The sequence below is a fragment of the Anoplopoma fimbria genome, chromosome 16, assembly GCF_027596085.1.
Source record: "Anoplopoma fimbria isolate UVic2021 breed Golden Eagle Sablefish chromosome 16, Afim_UVic_2022, whole genome shotgun sequence".
NCBI classification, from domain to species: Eukaryota; Metazoa; Chordata; class Actinopteri; order Perciformes; family Anoplopomatidae; genus Anoplopoma; species Anoplopoma fimbria.
The window spans coordinates 19,765,136-19,776,531 of NC_072464.1; the positions used below are offsets into that span (position 1 = coordinate 19,765,136).

General features: G+C 38.8%; 1 protein-coding gene across 1 annotated transcript; it reads left to right on the top strand.

The window, feature by feature from the left end:
- Window positions 1-5,117: 5,117 nt before the first annotated feature.
- On the top strand, window positions 5,118-9,892 carry LOC129104978 (transmembrane protein 237A-like). The gene is made up of 10 exons (XM_054615839.1): window positions 5,118-5,187; window positions 5,266-5,394; window positions 6,603-6,708; window positions 6,911-7,065; window positions 7,761-7,881; window positions 7,985-8,176; window positions 8,816-8,889; window positions 8,971-9,058; window positions 9,171-9,292; window positions 9,812-9,892. The coding sequence occupies exons 1-10, from the start codon at window positions 5,118-5,120 to the stop codon at window positions 9,877-9,879; spliced, it is 1,125 nt and encodes a 374-aa protein (XP_054471814.1). The 3' UTR covers window positions 9,880-9,892.
- The last annotated feature ends 1,504 nt before the right edge of the window (window positions 9,893-11,396 follow it).

An 11,396-nucleotide genomic window follows, 5' to 3' on the forward strand; every position in this document is an offset into this window, starting at 1 on the left:
TTTTCACATCAAGCACTCACAGAGCAACATTATCATTCATTTTGAGTTTTGTTAGTGTCGACCTGATAAATGTTAGTCATATATTCACTCTCTTTTTGCTCTGTTTTTGGTCTCCACCATCTCCTGAGGGAAATATCTGTCTCTTATAGCTGCTAAATACTCCGCTCTGTTCACTGGCTAGTCTCAAACCGTGTTGCCGTTTGCTGCTGATCAGGTATAGTATACAATGGGTTTTTACTGCTTCTTCTCAGTACGAGAGCAGTGAGTGCAACGGTACAGTAAAGTTGTTGGTCAGACTGATAAACAATGAGCTGTAACTCACTATAAAGCTCCCATTAACTGAGTGGAACTGATCCACAGCACTTGACAACAGTCTTACTCAACCAGTTTTGAAGTTTCCATCTCTGAAACTCTATGCTGTCAATTTACGGCAGCTTTAAGAAAAGCATGACATGTTTGTTTTATTTAGAATAAAAATGAACATGTACATACAAACATATATATATTTGTTCTAATTAAAGATCAAGATACAATCATGTGGGTACAATTGTCTCCCTCCCCCCTCTCTCTCTCTCTCTCTCTCTCTCTCTCTCTCTCTCTCTGTCTCTCTGTTTGTCAGGTTAATCCTCTGCAGGACAGCTGTAGCTCAGCCGATTTAACAGGAGGATTAGTGTTTTCTCACTGCACCATTCAGCTTTACTGTCATCTACACAAACAGCAGCAAGTGGTGGTCAGTGTAACACAACATAACAGATAACATGATGCAGTGAGGCGGATAAGAAGGTAGATAATGTGACTACATGTTCTTTATAAGGTGAAATAACAAAAATGATAAAGTTCTCAGATATTGTACCAAAGTAAAAGCAGTAATACCACAGTTAAGAATGAGCTGCCAAAATCAAAATATGCTTTTAGTACCAAAAATTACAGTACTCGTTGACCTTATCAGAAAAAACTTGGAAATATATTATTTGATGCATGCATGTTAATCCCTTTAAAGGGACTTTATATTTTGAACATTACCAGCAAACAGATATTAGCTACGTTAAGATTTAGTGGAGTAATGACGTCCCGAGCAGAGAATCCTCCTCTGTGGCTGTGTCCGAGATGCTGGTGCTTTAGTGTGATATCTAGTGTTTCTGAATGTTATAAAACCTTTAATGGTACAGCTGGAAAAGGTGGAGCTAATTTTAATTACTTTATATAATGCCTTTATCAAGTTATCAAAATAAATGCAGTGCAGTTAAAAGTACATTATTTCCCTCTTAGATGTAGTGAAGGAAAAAAAATGGAAATTCTCAAGTAAGTACCTCAAAATGTGTATTTAAGTACAGTACTATAGTAGATGTACTTAATTACTCTCCACAACTGATATTTTAGCTTTGTGTTTTTTATTTTCCTATTTATTGTGTCTGTATTTGTTGACATTGGTGACGAGCTGCTGCACCGTTGTTCTTAGAGGGATTGATAAAGTTTTACTGAAAACTCACCTCTTCAAGAAGTACTACCCTGAGCCTTCCTCGTAGCGTGTGTGTGTGCGTGTGTGTGTGTGTGGGTGTGTGTGGGTGGGTGTAATAGGATTGGATGTGTTGACCTGGTTTTTGTGGTGTGAAGGTTTTAACTTTGTCCTACTAACCTCAGACAGAACCAGCGCACCTGCTTAGACATGACAAAGAGTTATAGCTCACTTCTTTCTCAACTGCTGAGACTCATCGGTGTTAAAGTATTTAGAGTCAACAATCGTATCAAACTGACTTTAAATGAAATGAAACACACTCTTCAGGTCACGATGTCATGTGAAGTGACAAATCCACTACAGTTTATGCACATATTGTATGCATTGTTTAAAGCGCATGATTAACGTACCATTAGTGTCTTTTTAGAAGATGTGTGTTCCTAAGAGGAAATTTAAATTACGCACTTGATATTCATATTAAAATGTCTGCCATCGTGTATATTTTCTCAGAAAATAGACAATAGTCATGTTATACTCACCACTCTTAGTCTAAGTTGTTTAATTGACTAATCAGTCATTTTGGTCATTTTTTTTATCCTTTTTCATACTGAATGACTTATTTCCAATAAACGTATGAGCACTTCTCTGGTAAACACAAGATTCAAAGGGGTGTTTTTGTCTGATTCTAAACTTGGTTTTACAGATCAATCAAATAAAGAGTTTATTTGGCCTAGGGCAGCACTAATTGTGACCAAAGCTGAATTCATTCTCACATGGAAGCCAGTAGGCTAATACCTTTTTCTTTGCCAGGACCAAAAACTTTTTCGACAAATATAGTATCTAAAATATTCATGGTTCATTACTAACATTGCAGTTTTGGCATTCATTTGTAGGGAAAAAGGTAGAACATCATCAATGAAAGAAAAAAAAAAAAAAAAAAGTTTAAGAAGTCTGCCTATTTGTGAGTAAAGAGTCGTTTGGATCTGTTGAAGACAAGGTTGGCAGGAGAGCAGAGTGAGGGCTTATTAGCATGCATGGCTACCTTGGAGCACTACCAGCAGGTGACATCAACCAACCACAAAGCTCCCTGAGGCTGACGCGGCTCAGCACATGATCCACCTGCCACTCTGAAACCCCAGGACGAGTCTTAAAGCAAGCTGTCCTTCCTGCTTCACTTTATCTCCACGCTTTTGGATCAAGTTTGAAAGATTTTAAAGGGAACCAGCCATCTTTAATCCACCTTTTGGGATTAAACAGAAGCAGAAAAATAAAGGAAAGGAGGGTGAGATTTTACACTGAGGCTCGTCCTAAGACACTCTCCCTCAGCGTGTTAAGATCAGAGACAGAAGGGGGAGGTGGTGATTGTCTGTTTCTTCAGAGCCACCGACCAAGTCAGCTGCACAGGTGAGCAGAGTGTAGAATTAGAAATACTTTTTTAAGGTCATCATTTAAAAAAGCATTGAGCCAAAGTGAAGTTATAATTTAGCAATTATTAATTAATTAATTTATCTAGAGCTTAACATATTCAGTCTTCATTGTGCAGCATCTTACCTTTCATGTTTTATGTATTTTGGTGACATTAAAATTAAGAAAACATTGACTGTGATGATTATTGTTTTGTTTTTAAGGAGAAAAGGTGTTCATCATTGAGTGTAAAACTTTTAACTGAGAAAACTGGGAAAAGTTGTATAATAATTGTTTCTTTTAACCCTTTACTGTTCCTCCTGTTGGATACTGTTGGCACTATGTACAGTTTTCATGCACCTTTAGTGCTAAACTTTAAATAAAAATGAACTTGTAATGCAGAGCCTGAGGGTGCAGTGTTGTCAAGAGATACCACGTGGTGGACATAAATGATTGGGTGTATGGTAAACATATCACATATGTGGTTTGAAACAGGAAATGTCAGTTTTGTCAGTTTTCCCAAAATACCAGGATGTCCTATTGCATCTGGTCCCTTTTTGCAGTATGCAAGCCAGCGTGCTTTTCTGGCTATTATGACCCACAACGCTTGAGGCATTAGATATATGTGCAGGAGGGTCAAAGTTCAAAGTAGTATGCCTAATATAATTAAATGCATACTGCATGCAACCATATGTACTTTGTTAGGGCAGCTGATGAACCAGCTATGGTCTGTAAACAAGAACCACATGTACTGACATGTCAGTCCCATGAATGTACTTTTCAAGGCAGTGACTGATATCATAAAAAATTCAATTACACTTAAAAAAGATTATTGTGACAATTTTCAGGAATAAGCTTATTGGCTCTTTTGCTGAGAGTCACATGAGACGATAGTCACCACACATGGCACATTCAGCCGCCAGTTAGCTTCCCCCTGTTCCCAGTCTTTATGTAACTGGCTGCTGGTTGTAGCTTCTTATTCAAAAGACATACATGAGAATGGTGTTAAACTTTTCATTGTTCTCTCGGCAGGAAAGCGAAGTGTGTTGCTCAAAATGTTTACTATCAGCCTATAGTTTACTACAATAGAAAACAATTCAACATTATTGTATAGCCAAGGATTGAAATATGTATTTGGCCCCTTCTTAAGAGAATTTAATGCAGATTTTAGAAAAACCCACCAAGTTCACTCTTACCTGGACAATTAAATCACAGTAAAAACATATGAGTCTGTATCTTTGGTCAGTTAATCATAGGATTGGTGGTTTGATCCCCAGCTCATCTTCCTTAAATGTTAAAGTGTCCATGAGCCAGACACAGAAGCCCAAATTTGGGGTTAAGTAAGCTTTAGATAAAAGTATTAAAAGTGCCAAATGTAAAGTAGTGTAATGTTTCAGATGATTGTGAACATGAACAAGGAATACTTCAGTTTAAAACCAAAATGTAGGTTATTTTGGTTTCAGTGTTCACACAGGGCTGCACGGTGGTGTAGTGGTTAGCACTGTCGCCTCACAGCAAGAGGGGCCTGGGTTCAATTCCCGGGCTGGACGACCTTCTGTGTGGAGTTTGCATGTTCTCCCCGTGTCAGCGTGGGTTCTCTCCGGGTTCTCCGGCTTCCTCCCACAGTCCAAAGACATGCAGCTTAGGTTAATTGAAGACTCTAAATTGCCCGTAGGTGTGGATGTGAGTGTGAATGGTTGTTTGTCTCTATATGTCAGCCCTGTGATAGGCTGGCGACCTGTCCTCGGTGTACCCTGCCTTCACCCAATGACAGCTGAGATCGGCTCCAGCACCCCTGCAACCCTTAACTGGATAAGCAGGTTACGGAAAATGGATGAATGGATGGATGTTCACACAGGGATCTAATCAACATACCTTACACTGGCAAAGTCTATCTCAGAAAGCCATACAGGAACACAGAAATCATCATTTAAAAATGTAAAATGCTGCCATGCTGCAGTGTACAGTCTTAGAATGGATTACAAAGCAGAACTCTCTTTAGGTAACGTTTAAAATATCCTTTGTGGTGTGTTTCCTGAGGCCTCGTTCCACCAGCTGTCCTCAAAGCTCAGCTTAATCCAATTATCTCAAACAGGCATCACCATCCAGCCACCTCAAGATCCTCATTTAACGGTAATTAACTGACCTAAATACACAAAAAAAAACTCTAAAAAGGGATGTTAGATGCTGTCAGATCCGATGATTGATTTTATTCATTAGGGCCGTTTTGAACTGTTGATCCTATCACAGATAAGCCATGCCAACCGTGAAGAGCAAGAAGAAGAAGCCGAAGAAGGAAGCAATCGATGGAGAGGAGCATGGAGAAGGTGAGAGGTGACACCTTCTGCTCCACACCACACTCTATTGTCTTCTATTCTACTTTACTATATTTTGTTCCTCTACAGTTGGTCTGGAGGTGGAGATGGAGGAAGTGACCGATAGGAGCCACTCTGACAGCAGAGACCCTTTGACTCCAGAGCCGCAGGATCCAGCACCACAGAAGAAGAAGAAAAAGAAGAGGGCGCCTACTATAGGTAGAAACACTGCACAGACTGTTAACCACGCCACCTTTTTTAAGAACCTGCACTTAACATGTGTTTGTGTTAAATAAACAGCAGAAGGAGGGGTTACGTTTTATTCCCCACACAAGTACCTCCATCTTTGTTAACCTCCATCTTTGTTATCTGTTCCGACAAAAAAATGTTGTCAAGGGTGCAAATTGGGGAAAAGATATGCAACAAGACAAATTCAAATTAATTGATTTTCAATGTGGAACAGAGCGGGGCACATTTGGTTTGGATCAAGAATTGACTCGCCTCCTTCGCTTCTCACAGAGTTCAGTCTGATTGAAGCTTTGTTATAAGGACAGTTTGAGACCGGCCTCTCACTGTTTGTTTACATTCTTGTTTTATGACTGCATGGTGAAACAATACAATCATGCAGAGACAGAGTGATGCTGATTGACAGATGTTACTGACTGTAAAGTGTGTTTACAATCCTACCCGTGGTATTTCCTGTCTCCCCCCTGCTTTTGGCTGCCCCACAGGTGGAAATTTTGCAAGGAGAAGTTTTGGTTTAAGAGTCTACACACACATGCTTGGAACTTTGTGATGCTGTACTTAGGAGTACACTTTATGCAGCAGCTTGTTTGTAGAAGCAGAATAGTATTTCTGACTTTTGACCTTAATATGCTCATAATTAGCAGCATATGTTTCTCATGTTCACCAGCTTTGTCTTGTTGCCATGCTAGCATTTGTTAATTAGCAGTAAAAAGTACAGCTATTAGTTTTTTTAGGTATTTTTTTCAAACTAAAGTATTTGACAGTTGTTAGTATTGAAGTGTTTTGATTCAGATGTTTACCTCACGATGGAGTTAAATGAAAAGTCAGAGGATTAATGAGGTTATTACATCCCATTTACAGAAACATGAATGTCTGGACCACATTTCATCCATCCAGTAGTTGTTGAGATATTTCACTATTTCAGTTATATTTTGTGGATAAAACAGATTTTGCCAATAAAGTTTACTTTAAACACATTATGGAACCAACAAGAATGAATGAAAAGGTTAGAAAATCATCAAATCCCTGAATCCAGGGTGTTTCATGAAGTGAAGGGAACTGTTCGGTTCTGTTCTTCCGAATGAACATGTCAAAGTAAAATATAGATTGTATTCAGCTAACAGGTTTTGTTTGAATTGAAAATATACCTCATGTTTCTTGTCACGTTTTGTTTTGTTCAGATCAGGAAGCAGAGAATGCTGACGTGCCAAATGGTAACATGGCCGAGCATGACATGGACGGAGAAGAAATGACTGTTGCTGTAACCCGAAAGACAAAAAGGAAGAAGTGAGTTTAATGAGTTAATGAGAATGTTGAACAGATGATGGCACCAGATGAAAAGTCAAAGGATCACCAAAACTATTGTAATTAATTCTGAAGGGAATTTCTAAACCACATTTCATCACAATCGATCCAATGGTTGTTGAGGTATTTCAGTCTCCACCCACACAAAGGGATAAACATGTAGGTTTCTTAAATCACGTGGCAGGAAGGCGAAGGCTCCGGAGCACTACAGCAATGATCTGGGAGCCGAGGACGACGATATCACCTCAGACGCCCAGTCCCCGATCCCCCAGCATTCCCTGTTCTCCGCCCCACACGGACACAGCCAGCCGGTCGGCAAAGTCTTTGTGGAGAGAAACAGTGAGTGTGAAAGTATAGGCTGGCAGTGAAAACAAACACAACTATAGAGGATAACTCATTAGAGTGCAGATCTCCGCCAGGTGTGTCTGCAACGACCACTGCTGTATTGTGTGATTCAGTGAATACAACCCACAATTTGCTAACAATTATTTCTATTATTCCTTTTTTTATATGTCTTTGTCCAACAACAACAACAAAAACATTGCAAACATTTAATGATAATCATTTTTTTAAAGAGAAAATTAGAATTTACATAAACTGTAGTGAATAAATCAACATAATTTGAAGTACCATACTCTTCTCTTCATGTAGTTTGTATTTTGTAATGGCTTCAGGCAAATATCTTAAAAGAAACAGTTTTTAAGAGCAAACCCACACGATTGTTCTAGGGTTCATAAGATAATACATTACTTATTGTTTTTAACCAACAAGGATTTGGTTTGTTTTAGTCACTTTACGCTTCGGCTGATCTCATAAAGAAGCGTAGATGCATCCAAGAGGCATTCGATGGGGATTGAAAGTCAGAAATAAAATAATGCTCAAAACATCTGCTTCCTTTACATAAACAAGTGTGTGTGTGTGTGTGTGTGTGTGTGTGTGTGTGTGTGTGTGTGTGTGTGTGTGTGTGTGTGTGTGTGTGTGTGTGTGTGTGTGTGTGTGTGTGTGTGTGTGTGTGTGTGTGTGTGTGTGTGCAGGGCGTTTCCAAGCAGAGCGAGTTGAGCAGCACCGACACTCAGAGATGATGGATGACTACATTGACCCCAGACAGATCTGGAACACCAGAGACGTCGCTATGAGGGTCCACAGCAGCTTCAGGTCTGCACACTCACAAACACACACACACAGTATATACTATTAGATAACTCCTCTCTTACATGTTGTATTGTGGTTTGTGTGTGTGTGTGTTCTCCCTCTGCAGGGTGATTGGTCTGTTCTCTCACGGGTTCCTGGCCGGCTACGCGGTGTGGAACATCATTGTTGTGTATGTGCTGGCGGGTGAGCAGATGACCATGCTGCCCAACCTGCTGCAGCAGTATCACCCACTGGCCTACCCAGCTCAGTCTCTGCTCTACCTGCTGCTGGCCATCAGCACCGTGTCGGCGTTCGACAGGTCTGTGGATCTCTGAGTTTGTGTGTTATTGTAGCATTTTTAATTTTTTTTCACAATACAACAGTATGACACCAAGTCTCTGATATGCCACTGTAAATAATCATCAAAAGTGTCAGTGTTTTACTGTTAAATATCTTGCTTTGGATTAATATAACTGCTGCATTATAATGTGCATGTTTCATTTTGCTGCTGTAAATGTTTAAGGTTTTTGCTGATTTTAACTTCTTAATATACTGCTGGGCAGTTTTATCTAATGCATCATATCCTATAAAATCATAATTTGTTTGTAGGAGAACCATGTATTTCTTAAAGGTTAACTTTAATTGTGCCCAGAAAAACAGATTTTTTCAGATTTGTGATGAAGCAATTAAATAGTTAATTTAGCTTAAATAGTAGGATAATTTTCACAATACATAAAGGAACACTTTATTCTATAAAATCATCACATCTGGAGCTACATGATGAAAACTGTGTTCTGAAAATCTAATCTTCTTGACAAATGTGGTGCAGAAAAAATATTTGCCTCGAAGATGAAGTTGCATAGAAGTATAAAGTTTCATAAAATGAAAACACTCAAGTAAAGTATAATTACGTTGAATTTGTGGCGTCTAACAACTTCATATTTGGTCTCACCTGCAGAGTGAACCTGGCCAAAGCCTCCATGGCACTGAGAGGCTTCATCACTCTGGACCCTGCTGCTCTGGCTTCTTTCTGTAAGTGAGACAAGACAAAGAATATGAAGTGAATTGTAAAATGATGATGTGTTACAAAAAACTACTTCTCTCTGTGTTCAGTATATTTCATAGCCCTGATCCTGTCCCTCAGTCAGCAAATGACCAGCGATCGCATCAACCTCTATCCCACAGCCAACGAGACTCTGTGGTGAGAACTTATGTTGCGTTCCATATCTTTGTACTGCAGCATATTTACTATATTGTATTGTATTATATTATAATGTAATGTACTGTATTGTATTTACTCCCTCCTCCTCCAGGCCTCCAGGTTCAGAGCAGCAGATCCTGCGGCCGTGGATTGTGGTGAACCTGGTGGTGGCGCTGTTGGTGGGCCTGGCCTGGGCGGTCGTCTCCACCCGGCCCGACGTCGACTACACAGAAGGTGGGTGGAGATATTGTGCTGTACATTACTGACAGGTTAAATCTTTGGTAAAAGACATGTATTGAACCAAGTCGAAGCAAATTCAAGATATGGATGATGGCTTAAACACTAGAGGTGTTTAAAAGACAAATAGTAATATATTCATCAAGTCTAAAGCAACACTTTATAGTGTAAGGAGCAACTCTATTGTTAGACCAAGGCTTCATCAGGGTCAGGATAAAGATCAGTGAAGGGAGGCCAGTATGTTGGATGGATGGATGGATGGATGGATGGATGGATGGATGGATGGATGGATGGATGGATGGATAGATAGATAGATAGATAGATAGATAGATAGATAGATAGATAGATAGATAGATAGATAGATAGATAGATAGATAGATAGATAGATAGATAGATAGATAGATAAAAGAGAGAGAAAAGGGAAACTTGTGCATGAGACACAGATTTTTGCAAATGTATGCACATATATATATTAATATTGAATAAGGATGTGATTTTTTTTGTATTTTTTTGCAGAGTTTTTGATGGCAATGGAAGTGGAGGGATTCCCAAGAGGAGACGAGAATCTGGATATCCCTGCTTGAAAGTCTGCAAACCTCTCCCTGACTTTCTGTCTGTCTGACGCAAAGTCAGTTATCTTGTTCATTTAATGTACGTTTTTGTACAAAATGCGATCTAGCACTTTGTTTTGCTGAGTGTGATTTTGTAAATAAATAAATGTACAGTATCACCTGTCACCGGTTGTTTTTGTTTCACAGCTTTTGACCACAGGATGGTGCTGCTGCTCCAAGAAACAAGTCAGCAGCATTACTTTATTTAATAATTAATATAATCCCATGTCTGCAGAGGTTGGTCAACATCATGAGCCTAAGAAGTTCAATAGTAGAATGAAGCTATAATTAAATCAATGGGCAATGGGAGAAATACCTGAACCTAATTTTTTGAGGTTCTTACTTAAATGTAGTATTTCCTTTTCATGCTACTTTATACTTTATACTTTGTATTGTACTGCACTACATTTAAACATAGTTTGACATCAACTTTGTGTGAGTGAGAGTGTTGAAGTGTCCTTGAGCAAGACACTGAACCCCTAACCGCTCCTTATTAGCAGAGTGGCACCTTGCAGTCTATTTAGCTCATACCATTTACTTATGAAAATGATTTAAATACATCTTCCACCACTGAAAATTGTCAAGATTATCAATGGAGTAGTCCTATCTCATTTACATCCTGCAGTTTTCTGTTGATTTTTTTCTATGAGATGTGGCTTTAAATGGAAGAGGATCATGCCAATTAGCACATTATCATCAATTTGTGCAGTAATAAAGATACACTTGTTGAATTCCTTATTGAAAAAGCAAATTATCTCCAGGTATATTTAACTCCATCACTTTAATGGAGCGTTCAAGTGAACTTTGTCAACAGAAAACTGCAGGATGAAAATGAGATAGGACTACTCCATTGATAAGCTGGACAATTTTCAAAATTCAAGCTTGAAATTGTCAAGCTTGTGCAGTACAATACAAAGTATAAAGAAGCATGAAAAGAAAATACTACATTTAAGTAAGAACCTCAAAAAATGATCTCCAGGTATCTAATGATTTAATGCAGTCTATTTAGCTCATACCATTTACCTATGAAAATGATTTAAATACATCTTTCCACCACTGAAAATTGTCCAGCTTATCAATGGAGTAGTCCATGAACGCTCCGCATCATTAACTCCATCACTTTAATGGAGCGTTCAAGTGAACTTTGTCAACAGAAAACTGCAGGATGTAATTGAGATAGGACTACTCCATTGATAAGCTGGACAATTTTAAGCTTAAAATTGTCAAGCTTATCAATGGAGTAGTCCTATCTCATTTACATCCTGCAGTTTTCTGTTGATTTTTTTCTATGAGATGTGGCTTTAAATGGAAGAGGATCATGCCAATTAGCACATTATCATCAATTTGTGCAGTAATAAAGAGACACTTGTTGAATTCCTTATTGAAAAAGCAAATTATCTCCAGGTATATTTAACTCCATCACTTTAATGGAGCGTTCAAGTGAACTTTGTCAACAGACAACTGCAGGATGTAAATGAGATAGGACTACT